Source organism: Myxocyprinus asiaticus, chromosome 11, assembly GCF_019703515.2.
Source record: "Myxocyprinus asiaticus isolate MX2 ecotype Aquarium Trade chromosome 11, UBuf_Myxa_2, whole genome shotgun sequence".
NCBI lineage: Eukaryota > Metazoa > Chordata > Actinopteri > Cypriniformes > Catostomidae > Myxocyprinus > Myxocyprinus asiaticus.
Genome location: NC_059354.1, coordinates 23,702,770 through 23,722,327, shown reverse-complemented (window position 1 = coordinate 23,722,327; position 19,558 = coordinate 23,702,770). Strand labels below are relative to the sequence as shown.

The 19,558-nt window shown below is 37.7% G+C and overlaps 2 protein-coding genes across 3 annotated transcripts; both read right to left on the bottom strand.

Moving 5' to 3' along the window:
* Positions 1–333: 333 nt before the first annotated feature.
* Positions 334–12,121, bottom strand: LOC127448309 (sterol 26-hydroxylase, mitochondrial-like). The gene is made up of 9 exons (XM_051710749.1): positions 11,426–12,121; positions 10,606–10,796; positions 9,433–9,632; positions 8,622–8,819; positions 8,114–8,277; positions 7,757–7,923; positions 3,291–3,372; positions 2,860–3,063; positions 334–487 (listed from the first exon to the last, which is right to left on the bottom strand). The coding sequence occupies exons 1-9, from the start codon at positions 11,651–11,653 to the stop codon at positions 344–346; spliced, it is 1,578 nt and encodes a 525-aa protein (XP_051566709.1). The 5' UTR covers positions 11,654–12,121; the 3' UTR covers positions 334–343.
* A 2,570-nt stretch (positions 12,122–14,691) lies between these two features.
* Positions 14,692–18,800, bottom strand: LOC127448313 (ELL-associated factor 2-like). Of its 2 annotated transcripts, XM_051710753.1 has the most exons (6): positions 18,576–18,800; positions 17,941–18,035; positions 17,708–17,844; positions 16,116–16,279; positions 15,780–16,007; positions 14,692–15,697 (listed from the first exon to the last, which is right to left on the bottom strand). In XM_051710753.1, exons 1-6 carry the CDS (start codon positions 18,676–18,678, stop codon positions 15,648–15,650), a joined length of 777 nt encoding a protein of 258 aa, XP_051566713.1. In that variant the 5' UTR covers positions 18,679–18,800; the 3' UTR covers positions 14,692–15,647. The 2 variants fall into 2 exon arrangements, with proteins under 2 accessions (XP_051566713.1, XP_051566714.1); XM_051710754.1 differs by lacking the exon at positions 17,941–18,035 and having other exon boundaries at positions 18,576–18,718.
* Between the last annotated feature and the right edge of the window lie 758 nt (positions 18,801–19,558).

Genomic DNA, 19,558 nt, shown 5'->3' with positions numbered 1-19,558 from the left:
TATTATTGGAATTCCCCAAAAAACTAACATTTGGCAGGGACCTGGCCAATAAATCCATACACAATACTATTAAAACAAAACTATTTATATAATGTAATACCACAAAAATGATATTTCATTTACAGTTCTACAGTAAAATAAGTCTTTGTTTATTCTAAATACAATTCTCCATAGCAAAGCATTGTTGGTTGCAATGGACAAGGCATCAGTAAAACAGTGTTTAGTGATAGCTTTGTGTCCACAAGGCTAAATATTGTAGTCAGTTACATTTATGGTTCATGCGTAAACAACATCATCTACAAGCAAATTGCTTTGAAAAGTGCAGAGTTATTTATACAGAAGCCTATGCTTTGAATGGCTCCTCTTGCTGTTTTTGCCTGTCGATAAATTGAAGGTCAATGGATGTGGCTGGGACCAGCAGAGTTCGTGTGATTGGTTTCACAGTCCTTCCTGAAGGGTCTGGGTGCACTTCATAGTGTTTAATTAACTGCAAAAGGCAAAAATAAACATATCATTCTAACTGAAAACTACACAGCCTATTGACCAACCCTGAAACAAGCATGGTATGTTGACACAAGCTGATCAAATGTAAAGATGTGATACTGCTTTTGTATGATTGCTTAATTTGCTTGTGAGTTTCCTCATTTAGCATCTGCTAAATGATCACATTGAAATGTAATGTAATCCTGAAGGGTAGCTGACATGAGAAGTGACAGGAGTGTTACATACATCAAGCATTTAACATGCTTAAATCATTAATATTAGTTACTCATGGACAAGCAGAATTATCTCTGGCCAAAGGTGAAAGACTGCATGCCAGTCAATATCCAACGCAAGATCTAAAGCTAACACACTACTATGATTAGCTGAACTGTGACACACTCACTATCACATCTGTGAATACATGACTAGAATTCAAAATTCATAAAATAGTTTGAAAAGCAAGTGCTGTACCAAGTTTATGGTGGAAACTTTCCTAAGTTTTTTTTTTTTTATGTATGACAGACCATATTGCATTTCATTGAGTGCTGGTCATAGCAAAGGGCTGTTATCAGATAATATATATGATGTACTATCCTTTCTCTGAATGTACAATAAAAGTTGCATGTAAAATATATAGTACCAAAAAATGGAGTTCTAAACCAGTGTTTCCCAACCACTGTGCCGCGGCACACAAGTGTGCCATGAAAGATTGTCAGGTGTGCCGTGGAAAATTATCAAATTCCACAAAATAAATAAATGCATGACAAATAATAATAATAATAATAATAATAATAATTTCAGGGATCCAAACTCCTCACCTTTCGTAGAAATTCGCCATTTAGAAACCATAATAGGTCATTATTGTGATTGTGAAGAGCAATGATTAATGTGCAAAAGTCACTGATATTTATACACGTTAAGGGTCTTTCACATGACTCGCATCAGCACCGCAGAAATTGAAGTCTATGAAGTGAAGCCACTTTACACCTAAGTGTTTTTCACACAAACTGTCCATTGAATGTCTCATAATTTCTTTTAATTAAATATTACCTTATCATTTACGAATATCAGAGACCCCAGTTACTGAACTAATTTAAATTCACCAAGAAAACACTTAGACCTAAACATAAACGAGTCCTTTTATTACTTTCTGCTATCAAAGCAACTGCAAGCTTTTCTCTCTTCCTAACATGTTTTCAATGTTTATTGTGCACACCTCCCGCCTTTTTACGTGACAAACTCATAAAATCGCCCCTCTGTGACGCTTTCTGCAACTCTTGTCATGTGGAGGGCAATGCGGCGCTTGGCGCTGGCATTGAACGGAGCGTTGACGCCTCGACTCAACTCATGTGAAATGCGCTTTACAATGACGAAAGAACATTAATGAAATTCAAATTATTATTTGTCTATTAATGTGGTCTTTTCTGATAAAAGCCATGCTCAGCAGTTTAAATAGGCTACTGTAGGAAAATGATCCTGCTTTGTGTTTATAATTCTTATACTGAAGTCAGCAGATTTGTAGCCATGCAAGTTTTAATAAAGGAGAAGGTAAGGACGTATTGAAACTCACTATTATTAGACTATTATTGTTGTCTTTTTGGATGAAAAATAATGCTCAGACTGAAGGAAGATTATAGATCTGCTTTGTTCTTTTAATGCTTAAACACTATAAAGTCTCATGGTAAATTTCGGTCATGAACGACTCAAAATGATTCACTGACTCACTCATAGCATATAAGACGCTAATTTTTCGCCACCTAGTGACACTTCCAGAAGGGTTCACTGAACTAATCAGTTAATAAAATTGAACAAATTTGTGAAACAGAAGCAAGCCTCACCAAAATACTCTTTATTTTGCAGCTAATTCTGCACAATTGTAAACTTGAATAAACTTCACTAAAACAGCTGGAATTGGTGCTTTTAGCTTATTCTTTAAAAAAAATATCCCCAGAAATTTGTTTTTGTGGACCAGTGGTTGTCTTACCTTTTTTGCTCCTCATGAGTTTGCATCCCTGTAATTTGTGGCATTGCAAGAACAAATCTACAAATTAGAAAAGAAGCAAATTTTTTTTTACCCATTTAGCGCTCTTGCCACCTGTGACCTCACACAGCGTAGCCTACCTATGTGACTTGTTTTTCTTTTTCTTTTCTTTTTTTTGCATAGCTGAATTTCAAACATTACAAGTAAACACGCTACTAAGACGGACAGAAAACATGGACAAGTTCTTGAAAAGGAAAAATATTGACAATGGTTAGCCTATGTGGGATAGTGGTGTGCCGTAGAATTTTTTAGTCGTAAAAAGTGTGCCGTGGCAGAAAAAAGGTTGGGAAACACTGTTCTAAACAAAGGTTCAGGACAAGCTTGTCCATTCTTACTCGAGACAAAAGGAGATACATCTCCAGTTCAGCCACTCTGCGACCCAGGCAAGCACGAATGCCAAAGCCAAATGGTACAGAACCAAAGGGGTGTTGGTTTAATTGCTTCTGCCCACGAATCCATCGCTGTGGGAGAAAGGCGTAAGGATTGGGGAACACCTTCTCATCATAGGACACCGCAAAGTGGCAGAGATGGAACAGAGTCTAGAAAAGATGGAATACACAATCTGATCAGTCTGAAGAGCTTTGTCACTTTAAAACTTGAAGCAAGAGAATGCATATATGATTATTACAAAATCTATGGCAGCTGGAATTATTAAACAATTTACTCTATTTCGGGTTTGATTTTGCAAGAATAAATAATCTTTTTGGTGTTTGATGTTGCTGCAAGTTATCAGGCTTATGAGATGCCAGTCTGTAGTTCAGCTTACGTTTTTAGGGAAGAGATGGCCACCAACCACTATTTCATTTTCAGCAACAATACAAGCATTCCCTGGAACCACTGGGTATAAACTGAAAATGCAATGTGGATTCATTTAGCAGGTATAAGGGGTGTTCACACAGGATGTGAACAGAATGTCATTTAGAAAAAATTTGATTACGGTCAAACTTGAAAAAAAAAATAAAATAAAATAAGATAAATATTATATAAAGATAGGGCTACTAAACATTAGATCTCTTTCAACCAAAGAACTAATTGTAAATGAAATTAATACAGATCATAGTTTGGATGTGCTCTATTTCACTGAATCCTGGCTTAAACTGGATGAATATATTAGTTTAAATGAATCTACTTCCCCAGGTTATTGTTATAAAAATGAGCCTCGTCTGAAGGGTCGAGGAGGTGTTGCTACAATTTACAGTGACGTTTTTTGTGTTACTCAGAGGATAGGATATAAGTTTAAGTCTTTTGAACTACTAATGCTTAATGTTACACATCAGATATAAATAAAAAATCTCTGTCGTCTTTTGCCCTTGCTACAGTATATAGATCACCCGGGCCTTATTCTGATTTCCTTGGTGAATTTGCACATTTTCTATCAGCTCTAGTAGTTACTGTAGACAGAGCTTTAATTGTTGGTGACTTCAACATTCACATAGATAATTAAAATGACACATTGGTATTAGTATTTATCGATATTCTCAACTCGCTTGGAGTCAGACAAAAGGTGACAGGACCAACTCATTGCCATAATCATATGCTAGATTTAATTCTGTCATATGGAGTTGATGTTGATACTATAGAAATTCTACCGCAGTGCGATGACATCTCAGATCATCAACTCGTCTCTTGTATGCTGCGATCAGCTAATTTTACTCAATTTACACCATGCTATCATTCAGGTAGAACAATTATTTAGACCACTAAAGATAGCTTCACAAATAATCTTCCAGATCTATCACATACACTCAGTAAGCCCCAAAGTCTAGAAGAACTTGATGAAATAACAGAAAATATAAATACTTCTCCAGCACTCTTGATAGTGTCGGCCCCCTTCGATTAAAGAAAATTAAAGAAAAAAGCCCCGCACCATGGTACAATGATCACACTCGTGCTCTCAAGAGAGCAGCTCGGAGGGCCTAGGTAGCTCAGCGAGTATTGACGCTGACTACCACCCCTGGATTCGCAAGTTCGAATCCAGGGTGTGCTGAGTGACTCCAGCCAGGTCTCCTAAGCAACCAATTTGGCCCGGTTGCTAAGGAGGGTAGAGTCACATGGGGTAACCTCCTTGTGGTCGAGATTAGTGGTTCTCGCTCTCAATGGGGCACGTGGTAAGTTGTGCGTGGATCGCAGAGAGTAGCATGAGCCTCCACATGCGGAGTCTCCGCGGTGTCATGCACAACGAGTAAAGTGATAAGATGTGTGGATTGACGGTCTCAGAAGCGGAGGCAACTGAGACTTGTCCTCCGCCACCCAGATTGAGGTGAGTAACTGTGCCACAACCAGGACCTACTAAGTAGTGGGAACTGGGCATGCCAAATTGGGAGAAAAGGGGATACAAATAAAAAAAAGAGAGAGAGCAGTTCGGAAAATGGAGCGCAAATGGAAGAATACAAAATTAGAGGTATTTCGCGGTGTATGGAAGGATAGTGTCTGTAGCAACAGACAGGCACTAAAAGCTGCCAGGTCAGCATATTTGAGCAAAGTCATAGAAAATAACCACAACAACCCTAGATGTTTATTCAGTATTGTGGCAAAGTTGGTTAGGAATAAAGCCTCAACTGAACCAGATATTCCATCGCAGCACAATAGTAATGACTTCATGAATTTCTTTACTGATAAAATTGAAATAGTCAAAAATAAAATTGGAATTATGCAATCAACTGTCATAGCACCTCAGAAAACAGTGTCTCATAATATTCCTCACTGTTATAGGTCATGAAGAGCTAACAAAACTTATCAAAACATCATAAGTATGTTACATGTATGTTAGATCCAATACCAACTAAGCTCTTAAAAGAGGTATTCCCTGTAATCTCAGAGCGTCTTCTTAACATTATGAACTTCTGGGGACATGTCCCAAGAAACTGGCAGTTATCAAACCACTTATTAAGAAGATCCTGGAGAATTGGCTAATTATAGACCGATTTCAAATCTCCCCTCTATGTAAAAAATACTAGAAAAGATTGTGTCCTCCCAATTATGTTAATTTCTACAGAGAAATAGTATATATGAACAATTTCAGTCAGGATTTAGGCCACACCACAGTACAGAGACTTCACTTATCAGAGTTACTAATGACTTGCTCTTATCATCTGATTGTGGCTGCATTTCTCTTCTAGTGCTTTTAGATCTTAGTGCTGCCTTCGGCATGATAGATCACGATCACGATATTCTCTTGAATAGGCTAGAGAATTATGTTGGCATTTGTGGACTTGCATTAGCATGGTTTAGGTCCTATTTAGCAGACCGCTACCACTTTGTCTGTGTAAATGAGGAATTGTCAAATCAAACAAAAGTTAAGTATGGAGTGCCACAGGGATCAGTTTTAGGGCCTCTGCTTTTCTCCTTATATATGCTTCCCCTGAGAGATATTATCAGGAATCATAGAATAAGTTTCCACTGTTATCCCAGCTTTATCATTTCTTCGAAACCCAACAAAATTTCACAATTCTCCAAATTAGCAGAGTGCAGAGTCTCCACTGCTACGTGTCTCTGAGTTATGATGACAAAATGCAGCCGGTGCCAGCCAGACATCACTTCAGTCTATTATGATGGACCTCAGAGGATGAACTTATGCCAACTCCAACTGTAAGACATGGGATACTTCATATGCCATTGCCTGAACCTTGGATTTAGGATAGACCTCACTGAAATTACCGGCCGGCTGAACTGCGAAGCACCTCACTGATCTCGGCCTGCATCACCTTGGTCTAATGATGGACTACACTCTTAAAATGGAATACATAGACTATCAATAAATTGCCAACAACAGCCTTCACCAGCCAACTAACAAAGGACAATGCATCTATATGAACTTCTGCAATTAATCCAGGATGAACTTCAAAGACATTAGTCATTAATCTTACAGTTCTTACAAAATCTTTGTTTAAACACTGGCCCTTAACACTTAGTTTAATAATTTTAAACCATGACTTGCAGTGCACATAAATAAGTAATATTGGCATTATATTCATGCTGTTAGCCAGAGGGGAACTGGCCCCCACAGTGAGCCCGGTTTCTCCCAAGGTTATTTTTCTCCATTAACCAACATCTTATAGAGTTTTGTGTTCCTTGCCAAAGTCGCCTTCGGCTTGCTCACTTGGTTCCTAAATATAATGATTATTTAATTACTTACTTTTATACACACTTCATAATCGGATTTTATCAAACTACACAATGATGACTCTAAGACTTTATAGATATTACGGTTTCATTTTCTGTTAATGCATGATTTTCTGTAAAGCTGCTTTGAAACGATGTGTGTTGTGAAAGGCACTAAACAAATAAAAATGTCATAACTTGATGTGTTCTTGCATTAAAAAACAGAACTGAGGTGTATTTTTAAATGTTGAACTACTTTAACTTGACAAAGCATCTTAAAGGGATAGTTCTCCCAAAAATGAAAATTCTTTAATCATTTACTCACCCTCGTTACATCCTAGATGTGTATGACTTTCTTTCTTCTGCAGAAAACAAATTATGATTTTTAGAAGAATATTTCAGCTGTGTAGGTCCATACAATGCAAGTGCCAAAATTTTGACACTCAAAAAAGCACATAAAGGCAGCATAAAAGTAATCCATATGACTCCGGTGTTTTAATCCATATCTTCAGAAGTGATATGATAGGTATGAGTGAGAAACAGATAAATATTTAAGTCATTTTTTGCTTGAAATTCTTTGCCCTGCCCAGTAGGGGGCGGTATGCATGAAGATTGTGAATCACCAAAAACACAAGAAGAAGAATGTGAAAGTGATCTGTTTCTCACCCCTTTCATATCGCTTCTGAAGGCATTGATTTAACCACTGGAGTCTTTTGTTTATGCTGACTTGTGTGATTAGAGCTTCAAAATTTTGGCACCCATTCACTTGCATTGTATGGACCAAAATAAATTCTTCTAAAAATCTTAATTTGAGTTCAGCAGATGATAAAAAGTCATACACATCTGGGATGGCATAAGGATAAGTAGAGGATGAGAGAATTTTCCTTTTTGGCTGAACTATTTCTTTAAAACTGCACCAATCATGGAGTGAAAAAACAGCAAGACCCAATGCAACAACCAAAGACATTCTTCTGATGCGTGTACACAGACCAAAAAAAACAACAAAAAAAGAATGCAAGAACAGGTCCTGTGTGTGTACGTTTCCTTATACAACAATTTTCACTCTAACATGGCTGATATCTTATTACATGTGTATAACACAGTATGGAAGCGAGATACAGTATGCTGTACCGGAGAGTCTCTCTAACAATGGCCTTCAGCAATGGCATCCTTGTGATGTCATCACTGCAGGGCACTTTGTCACCAGGGCAGACACTGACCACCTCCTCTTGCAGCTTCTGTTGGATCTCTGGCTCCCGTGCCAAGTGATACAGCACCCAGGAAATAGTGTTTGATGTCTAGAATGAGAACATATTGAGAGATGTTTGAAAAGTATTAACTTTCCTTTTACTGTAAAATCATGCCCATGAAGCAAATCCTACTAATTGAAAAACGAATTGATTCAAATCAAATGTTGCAAATGGTGATATTATTCTTAAAATGCAACAAAAACAATAGATTACCTCAATAAAAGGTGAAAATGCTTACTGTGTCGACTCCAGCCAGTAGTAGCTCTGTAACGCTTCCCAAAACCTCAGTGACAGACATCTGTTCACTGACCAGGAGGTGTGTGAGATACTCTCCCTCCACTGGGTGCCCTTTTTTCACCATTTCCTCAATTTCTGACATCTTCTTGCACACTAGTTTATCCGCTGTGCAAAAAAACAAAACTTTTAATGATGACTGTTATGGTGTTATAGTATATTCATACTGTGTATATATAATATAATTAAAATGGATTTGATTTGGCTAAATTTAAACAAGTATCAGAAACATACAGTAATTTAGAATGCAGCTTTGAGAATGCATAGAAAATCTTTATTGAGAGCACTACTTAAACCTTAATACTTAAACCACTGTGTTAGTCGCTTATGGGCTGTATTCCAGCTGTGAGCCATGCCTCTGAAAACTGTTGACTTTTCAAATCCAAGAAGCATGACAATATTGTCCATTGGAAAGGAACCATCTAATTATTGATTCGAAAATAAGTACTCACCAATTTCGAACAAATGGTCCCATACAGCCACAAAATGCTTCCAAAAAGGCATGTATGGCCAGACAGATTTGGGGAACAGGACTATAATGGGGGAAAGACGGAACATTTCTCCAACTGAAAAGATAAACTTCTGAGTTTCTTCAGGAAGAACTTCATTCAGACAGCCCAACCGAGTCTCAAACAACACTGAGCAAATTCCTTATGAAGGAGAGACAAAAACAAAATCTGTGTTATGGATGCCATGATAATTTACAAAAAAGTTCACTCCAAAAATGAAAATTCTGTTTAACATCAGATACGGTCCTACTGTTCTAGCCATTTTATTGATTTTATCAAGATGTATTTGGGCGTTATTGTTTTACAGGTGTTGACACTGACCTATTTATAAAGACTGTGTAATAAAGGCTAAAGTGAGTTGCACATCACCAGAAGCTATCAATTTATCAAGGCCAATGCTCTTTATAGGATTACCAGTAGTGGCCTGTGTTATCTAAATTGTTAAATTAGCATAAATCCTTTGTGCTTGATTTAGGAAATTATGGATACAAAGTGGAAGTACGTCATTTCATAAGTGTGTGTGGGGTTCCTTTGAACTCATCTAGACCATGCATTACCACATACCTCAATGTACACAGATATGACAAAGGTTTGTCAGCATTCTGGTACATAGTATACTCATAACTGACATACACGTTATTCACTCCTGTTAATCAGCAAGTCATTTTAAAAATACAATATATACTTTATATCCACATAAAACGGCATAGTCCAGTCAATTATCTTGACCTTTAAATTGCGCAATACGTCATACCCTCAAAGGCGAACTTGTACAATTCTCCTGCCAGGTCGTACACCATAACGCCACTGCCTTTTGTTGTCCTAAGCCAAGCCACCTTCTCAATAAAGTCACTCACTACATCATTAATGGCACAGGTGTAAGAGGACACATGTTTGGGCTTCAGCATTCGAGGGTTCAGTACACTTCTGATGTGTTGCCACTCTACTCCCATTCTGTAACAGAAAGTCTGACTTGTGTTATATGAAACAATAAATACATTAATTTAGGAGATCTGGGGTGCTATGAATACCGGTACTGTAATTTCTGAATGGCTGTCACACCCAGCAAAGAATTCTTTTGTGTGAAATTTTGCTAGCAATCATAGGTAAAAATCAGTTCAAAACATGGATTATTAGATGACACTAATACAATTTATGAGGAACAAATAATGTTCTTAATCTGTTTACTCTGTGGTTGATCACTGGACATGAAAAGAGCAACCTTGACCACATTTTTTATTTAATTTTTTAGATTTGGACTTTGTTATAAAGACCTTGACACTAAAACTGGTTTTCCCACTTGCACTGGCATTTCTTGACTGCTTCTGTCACTCCCCTCCTTCAACGGATCAACTCAAAACACTTACTCATTGTTCATTTTAATATCTTCAAAAATAATTCCATATTTACTCCCAGAGAACAAGTTTATTTCATTTTTGTTTATTGTTCTATGCATATAATGTGTGCTGACTTCTCAGTCAATGTTTTCATTTTGTCAATTTTGTCAACTGGCAGCAACATCTCATTACCTGTTGTGACTTGTGCACAGCACAGATCTGCAAACCTTAGGAAACTGATGTCCCTATTGATCCACCCATAATTTTTTATGCCCTTGGCCCTGTGAATTTGTTTTAAATTCTACTTCTTGTTCTCTCACCCTTGATTAATTGTAAGTTGAATAGATGAATGCAAAAATAAAATGGACGTATCATAACTAGACCACTTCCAAATGTTTTTTTTTTTTTTGCATGACACCAATTACAAAGGCCATTTGAGGAAGGGAAGACAAAGTAAATGTATTTTTTGAGATAGCTGCAGTTACCAGGAGCAGCATTTTTTGTTTACCTGTTATGCATTGCTTTCCATCAGATTTTTTTAAGTTAGAGACAATCGGCCATAATACTGGAGTCTCAATTCATTTACTTACTCTGTGAGGGGTCCATAGGCTTGATTCCGGAGCTCCCGGTAGCTTCTCCAGTGTGGCATGTCAGTGCGGATCGGGTGGCGACCCTCTTGCCGAAGAACCTGTTCTATAAGATCTGCATTGGCCACATTGATAACAACCAGTGGTCCATATTTCGACTTCCAAATTGGGCCATACATTTTGCTGTGCTCAATCTGTTTGAATCCCAAATATTAGTTTAAATAAAAGAAACAGTAAAACATTTCTTGCAACCTCCTGAGACCCAGCATATAAAGATTCAGACATTTAGAATTGTATTAGACTATTTGGCACATGTTCTGTTTAAACATGTTTTATAAATAGTCAATTATACACTACTATTCTATTGACCACAACCTCAAACATTTGGTTTCACAGATGATCAGTGGCATGGACGCACTTAGAGACATCAACAAACAACACAGACTGTCTTCTATAGTGGACAAAAAGTAATTACATTTCAGGAAGATGTTGTTAAAGCCATGTCGTTTCAACTGTAATAACATGATGGTGTTTGTGTTAAACTGGCTTTAGAACACAAACTGATAGAAGCTCTCTGTCAATCACTGGACATGGTCTACAGATTTTGGGGACAAATTACAGAAATTAAATGTACGGTAGTCGTCTCATTCATTGACATTACGTAATGAACATCGACGAAACAGAGACTTTCCATCTACCTCAGTTGAATTCAGCAAAACAAGCTATCTATATTGCGGATGACTTTGGATTTTAATGCACAGAACACTGCACCCACACAGATCATGCATCATCGCAGTTTATGACAATATACGACACTGCTTACCTGCATTTGATGTGTTCTTTTAAAATAACCTTTTCCAAAAAGCCAGTATAATGACGTTAGAAGGTGAGGGCCATCCAAGTCGTCCATCGTTTTCTGTTCATCACCTCCTACCAATGTACTATGTGACTGATTGCCAGCTTTGAGGAATACCGCTGTCAGGTATTTTATTCCACTGTTTTCTTGTTTGCATAAAAATAATCCACTTCTCAGCAATGAATTGGAAACCATATTTAATCGAGTAGTAAGCAGCACAGTCTATCTAATCCTGCAACAGCAGAGTACTGTCCTGTAATAAGTGATGGGCGGATCGATCCTTAAGTATCGATACTTCCGATACTGATGTTGCATCAAAAATATCGATCCTCACACAAAAATATCGATTCTAACTTCTTCTTCTTTTATTTTTTTATTTTTATTTTTTTAACTACGGATATTATTATTGGGTTACCATGAACACGAACAATAACCATAAGCTTCAAAGTGAAATAAAATTGATTTGGCTATATTAGCACGTACTTTTGCATGATGGGATCTATTTCTTCTTCCGCTCATTTTAACGTGCATGCTGAAAGACACAAGCAGACAAGCACTTGCGCCGTCAAAAGGCTCGTTCAGAAAAGGGGGATCTTTGTAGAGGTGTGGACGGATAATTTTTGCAAGGGTAAACGAAACAGAAGTCTAATAATTTTCTGTTTAGGCTCACAAATGTTAAATAATTATAATGACTTGAATTATGACAAATTATTATATTTTAAATTACCCATTTTATCCCAAGAAATCACACACACACACACACACACACACACAAAAATCAGTTTAATAGAAGTATCGGTATTGGTATCGACGATATTGGACTTTAAATTATTGGTATCGGATCGAAAAGTGGGATCGCCCATCTCTACCTGTAATGGCGACCAGTCTGTGCCAGAGCCGACTTTCTTTCACAGCCTCTGAACTTGAATAAACTCGCTTGTTATCGTGAGCAACATTCTGGTTGAAACGCTATGAACGCCGACAGTAGGCTTTAACAAATTGTTGGACATTATTTATTTTTTACATCAAGATTTTAGGGTAAAATATTAGCTCCTGTAATTGGTCCCCAATCAAGTTTTTTTTTTTTTTTTAAGTTCAGTTAGATAGTCCTGCGGTGACAAATAATTATTAATAATAAATAAATCACATGCAATCTCTCAATATGAGGTCAAACACTGCATATATAGCCTATTAATAAACATATGTTAGTAAAAGTTTTGAAGTTTGGCATGCCATACTGCAGGACGCTTCTGTCACTGATTGAAATCTCACCTCTACCCTAATTTTTTTATGCCAGTGCCTCATATCAAATAACCACGGTTTTATTGAAGCAAAAGTGATAACTTTAGGTATTTTAGGTATCTCTGTACAGTATTTAGTGGAACACTTTTTATGGTACATTGTCATCTTACAATTGCACTTCAAATGTATTGTGCCTCTAAACAAATACAGGTGCATCTCAATAAATTAGAATGTCATGGAAAAGTTCATTTATTTCAGTAATTCAACTCAAATTGTGAAACTTGTGTATTAAATAAATTCAATGCACACAGACTGAAGTAGTTTAAGTCTTTGGTTCTTTTAATTGTGATGATTTTGGCTCACATTTAACAAAAACCCACCAATTCACTATCTCAACAAATTAGAATATGGTGACATGCCAATCAGCTAATCAACTCAAAACACCTGCAAAGTTTTCCTGAGCCTTCAAAATGGTCTCTCAGTTTGGTTCACTAGGCTACACAATCATGGGGAAGACTGCTGATCTGACAGTTGTCCAGAAGACAATCATTGACACCCTTCACAAGGAGGGTAAGCCACAAACATTCATTGCCAAAGAAGCTGGCTGTTCACAGAGTGCTGTATCCAAGCATGTTAACAGAAAGTTGAGTGGAAGGAAAAAGTGTGGAAGAAAAAGATGCACAACCAACCAAGAGAACCGCAGCCTTATGATGATTGTCAAGCAAAATAGATTCAAGAATTTGGGTGAACTTCACAAGGAATGGACTGAGGCTGGGGTCAAGGCATCAAGAGCCACCACACACAGACATGTCAAGGAATTTGGCTACAGTTGTCGTATTCCTCTTGTTAAGCCACTCCTGAACCACAGACAACGTCAGAGGCGTCTTACCTGGGCTAAGGAGAAGAAGAACTGGACTGTTGCCCAGTGGTCCAAAGTCCTCTTTTCAGATGAGAGCAAGTTTTGTATTTCATTTGGAAACCAAGGTCCTTGAGTCTGGAGGAAGGGTGGAGAAGCTCATAGCCCAAGTTGCTTGAAGTCCAGTGTTAAGTTTCCACAGTCTGTGATGATTTGGTGTGCAATGTCATCTGCTGGTGTTGGTCCATTGTGTTTTTTGAAAACCAAAGTCACTGCACCCGTTTACCAAGAAATTTTGGAGCACTTCAGGCTTCCTTCTGCTGACCAGCTTTTTAAAGATGCTGATTTCATTTTCCAGCAGGATTTGGCACCTGCCCACACTGCCAAAGGCACCAAAAGTACCAAAAGTTGGTTAAATGACCATGGTGTTGGTGTGCTTGACTGGCCAGCAAACTCACCAGACCTGAACCCCATAGAGAATCTGTGGGGTATTGTCAAGAGGAAAATGAGAAACAAGAGACCAAAAAATGCAGATGAGCTGAAGGCCACTGTCAAAGAAACCTGGGCTTCCATACCACCTCAGCAGTGCCACAAACTGATCACCTCCATGCCACGCCGAATTGAGGCAGTAATTAAAGCAAAAGGAGCCCCTACCAAGTATTGAGTACATATACAGTAAATAAGCATACTTTCCAGAAGGCCAACAATTCACTAAAAATGTTTTTTTTTTATTGGTCTTATGATGTATTCTAATTTGTTGAGATAGTGAATTGGTGGGTTTTTGTTAAATGTGAGCCAAAATCATCACAATTAAAAGAACCAAAGACTTAAACTACTTCAGTCTGTGTGCATTGAATTTATTTAATACACGAGTTTCACAATTCGAGTTGAATTACTGAAATAAATGAACTTTTCCATGACATTCTAATTTATTGAGATGCACCTGTATATAGAAAGGTCCTCATCAAACAAGAGTGCACGTTTCATATTTGCCATTAGGATTTGAGGTAAGATTTGAAACACTCAATGACTTAGACCTCCACCAATGTGAGTAATTACTAATATCTACTAAATCTTGATCAAGTGAATTATGCAATGAGTATAAACCAAGTTAACATATTTGGCCATACAAATGTTGACTGCTGAAGTAGGTGATATAATTATTATATTAACTTTACAAAACATCTTTATTGATCTCCACACAATATTAATGTTCAAACAACTTACATTTGACTACATTTCCCACATCTGTCATCCCTGCTATAACACATAGCATGGCATGTAATATTTGGTAATTAGTGCTCAAGAAGAGTTGGCTGATATCCTTTAAATGTGTGTTGCTCTTTGGCCTGCCGGAGGCATACAGTAAGAAATAAACAACATATAGGCTTCTACCTCTAAATGCAGATAACATCTTAAGGAATCCAAGTGAGAATCTAAAAAAATGGGTATACTTAAATGCATGAGAAACCCCATTTATTAGTACTGTGCTTATGAGAATGTGAAGGATGATTAAAATAGACAACCTAAACAAGGCACAAGAAAAATTCAAGTATTGCAGTTTGGGTAATGTGTAAATATCGCAGAGAGTTCAGCTTGGCACCTTTATAGCACAAATATCTATTTCAGTAATGCACTAATCCTCCTTGAGACTCCTTATACTATGCAGCTGAATCATTTGGACTTAACCATGCAGAGCCTCAAAAAATAAGACATTTCATGATGATCATATGCCATCTCTTAACTGAGAGGATGCTCTTTCTAAACATATATTACTAGAACTCTGAAGAAGCAACTATAGGATATCCCTGTAAAACTCAGTAGCATTCTCAACTAAATAAATACTTAATTTACTAATACAGCAAATCCTCCTGCTTTGTATCCAATCACACAGCACAGCTTGTGCTGATGCAAGTATTACTGATTAAGAAACTGGCAGAAAGAAAATGTTTAATAACTGAAAAGTTGATAGGGAATTTGATTTAGGAACCACATGAAGTTTTAACTTATGAACAGATAAATCCGGACCTCCTGGACCTTTTTGGTATCTAATCTAAGTCAAGAAGGTTGTCCAATACTTCATCAATGTGGTCAGTCATCATCACTTTCACTCCCAGACTCACTCAGCTGGAGATCATTCTCTGAAATAAAACATTAGTTTATTAGATACACAAAAGAGAGTGTCCGATCAGCCCAAACCACCCCAATATTTCTGAAACTCACTAAGTGTGCTCATTAAATGCCCACTGCCCTCCTCCACACGACTTTGAGATGTAGCGAGTGCTGATGTGCTATGAGGGGGGGCTGGGGCTCCACTGGGCGGAGGTCGACCCTCATCCTCCGAGTCACTGCTGCTGGAGCTGTCCTCGCTGCTGGATGACGAACTGTGGGAATCGGAGGAGCTGTCTCCACTGCTCATCTGATCCATGACACGCGCCTCAGCCATGAGCTCTGCACAAACACATTATAAAACACACACGCTGGAATCAACTGGATGCACTGGTTGAAATGATCAGAAACCTTATTTGCTATTCAGTCTCAGATTCTGGCTAGACCTACCTCGCTCAATATCATCCATGGGGGACGACGGAGACATTTTCTCCTTAGGAGGAGAGTTCTTGGTGCTGGATGGAGCCCTGTTGCCATTACCAGTCTTCATCTGTTGACTAAGCCGGCTAGTTTGCTGCTCCAGGCGTGACTGAATCTTACTGCTTCCCTCAGCCCTGTAAGCAAAAGGGAATAGGACAATTTATTTACTCAACATATGCATTAACAATCAAGCTCTTGATTGTTCATGTTGACATCGCTAATTGTGATTAACCCTTAAATACATGGGAATTTCACCGAACACTCTTACATATTTGGGTCTTTAGAGATATATCTATCACAAATGGATCTACAGAATGCCCAGACAGTGTCAAAATTTCAAAACATTTTCAAGACAATTAGAAAATAATAGAATAAAATATATTTTGGTGTTTTATTTTTCATATATGAAAGACATAATGCAACTAGAACAGGATTCATCACTTTCTCACTGAATTTTCATGAGACGCAACTGGCTGTCAAACATTTTTTTTTTAATATATCATCACCGATCTTCCACCAAATTTCACAGTGGGTGCGAGACCTTGTGGCTTGAAGGCCTCTCCAGGTCTCCATCTAACCATTAGACAACCAGGTGGAGGATCAGTGATGATCTTGCTTCAGCAAGGCTGGAATCGGGCAGATTCATCTTTGTGAAGGACGCATGAATCAAGTCACGTACAAGGTTATCCTGGAAGAAAACTTGCTTCCTTCTGCTCTGACAATGTTCCCCAACTCTGAGGATTAGTTTTTCCAGCAGGACAATGCTCCATGCCACACAGCCAGGTCAATCAAGGTGTGGACGGAGGACTACCGGATCAAGACCCTATCATGGCCAGCCCAATCTCCAGATCTGAACCCCACTGAAAACATCTGGAATGTGATCAAGAGGAAGATGGATGGCCACAAGCCATCAAACAAAGCCAAGGTGCTTGAATTTTTACGCCAGGAGTGACAAAGTCACCCAACAGCAATGTGAAAGACTGGTAGAGAGCATGCAAAGACGCATTAAAGCTGTGATTGAAAACAGGGTTATTCCACCAAATATTGATTTCTGAACTCTTCCTAAGTTAAAACATTAGTACGGTGTTGTTTAAAAATGAATATGATCTTGTTTTCTTTGCATTATTCGAGGTCTGAAAACACTACATATTTTTTGTTATTTTGACCAGTTGTCATTTTCTGCAAATAAGTGCTCTAAATGACTATTTTTATTTGGAATTTGGAAGAAATGTTGTCAGTACTTTATAGAATAAAACAAAAATGTTCATTTTACTCAAACACATACCTATAAATAGTAAACCCAGAGAAACGGATCATTTTGCAGTGGTCTCTTAATTTTTTCCAGAGCTGTATATATAAATGTTTTTGTAATTTTGTCATTTTTTTGTGTTACATTATTTATAAGAGAAAGACTGAGCAATACTAAAGAGGTGTGGGCAATACTCCAAAAAAGTGGATGAGGTACAGGGGGTGGAATGAGGTCCTGGGTCACTAAAGACCTGAGGTATGCATTTAAGGGTTAATAATGTATAATCACAGGTGTTGTTTTAGTTAATACCAACCTGGTCTTCTTGACTGCTATGTTACTGCTGAGTTTCTCCAGACGATACTCTCCTGTGTCATGGTTTACAATGAGAATACATTCTTTCATATAAGGCCTTTTGGACCCTTTAAAAACTGTAACAGGAGCTGTGGATCCCTGGGAAACATTGAGAGGAAGAGAGAAAAATGTTAAGATTCTGCTGATTTGCCAGTGCTACCAAAAAGAAATGTAGGTTGAGGTGACTGAGCCAACCTCCAAGTTAGGCAGTGTGATTGTAACTTGCTCTCCTTTGCCCACTTCAAGCTCGCCCTCACATGTAGTGTCAATGGAGGCTGGTTTGAAATCATCTAAGGCCAAAAAGTAAACATTAATGGGCCCGTTTCATAATGATCAGGTTGTGTCACTGTTGTTTCGTTTTCCTTTTGTTTGTTTTTCCATCTGAATGAACATTTCTCTTTGTATTGATTCTTGTATTAAGCAAAAAAACACAACAAAAGTAGTGTAGTGCCAAAGAGAACCACCAGATTGCGTATAATCCCTTTGTAATGGAAGAGCGCAAATTCCAAATGAATTAAACTTATTTTATGACCTCATTTTTACATAACATGTCCTGGAGTCGCTGGTGGGCTCAGCTGGGAGGATGGTTTATAAATTATATACAAAGATTTAGAATATTTTTGTTCATTCAACGTTCCAAAGCTGAGTTAGCCAGCAGGGTAGGAGAACACATAGCTGTCTTCTCAAATGACTGTGCATATCGTTTGAAAGCAATTTATGGCTTCACTAGCAACGTCAGAAACGGCTTTAATTTTCAAAATATGATCTCTGTTGAGGTATTTAGATGAAAAATCTAACATACACATATGAATGTAAAATATGACACTTACATCGTACAGTGTGGAATGCACTTTTAGGTTGTTTCTCAAAAGTTTCGCCTAGTTTGAGAACGTGTTCTTGATTGTCAAAATTTGAATATGCTGTTCCATTCATTCTAATCACAATTTTCGATCATATATCGCCAGTTTTCAACTTTCTACTTGGTTCGATACCATCTACGGCAGAAAAAGCAACCTCTTCTGGACTCGTTGCTTGCACTTCATTGGCTGTGACTGGCTGCGTTTGTCCGCTTGGTTACGACTATTCTTCACTATGATTAGTTGGTAAAGCTGTCAATCAACTTAAACGCAACGTCAGACGGAAGTACCAAAATCGCACGGGTGCCCTCTAGTGTTCCCTAAATAAAATCTTATTTTTATAATAGCAAAACGGAGGGGTGCAAAATGGAAAGTATTGATGTGTTTTACCAGATTAGAGAAGTTTGCTTCAGGTGTTAATCAGTCCAATAAAACCTTTAAGTATGTATGTTTGTAACATCAGTTTACAAACAAACAAACATGGAGACTGTTCCTGCAAATGTAAGTTGCTTAAAGGTGCAATATCTAATATATTTACTGTACTAAAGCATACAATTATCATAATATGTTATCAGAGATTTAGGAAACATGCTAAGGTTTCTCCGAAAACAATGCTACGGCTAGTATATTCTACTTTGAAATGTCCGTTTTGGGCCAGAATTTCTGTTTATGTTTTGGCCTATGTGATCCCGCCCCCTGCCCACTCACCAATAGTATTTCGACACCTGGGTTGCAGTGATGGGAAGATCGGATCATTTTACTGACTTGAATCTTTGAGTCTCGTTCAGCAAAATGAACGAATCTTTATTCAAGTCATTTCGTTCATTTAAGCAGAATTAAATTAAAATGTTACATTTTCAATAGCGAAATCCCCCCCAACATGTCTACTTACGCAAACTTTGATTATAGTCCCAATAAGGAAAAACTGATGCAGCCAAGGACAAATGATGAGAAAC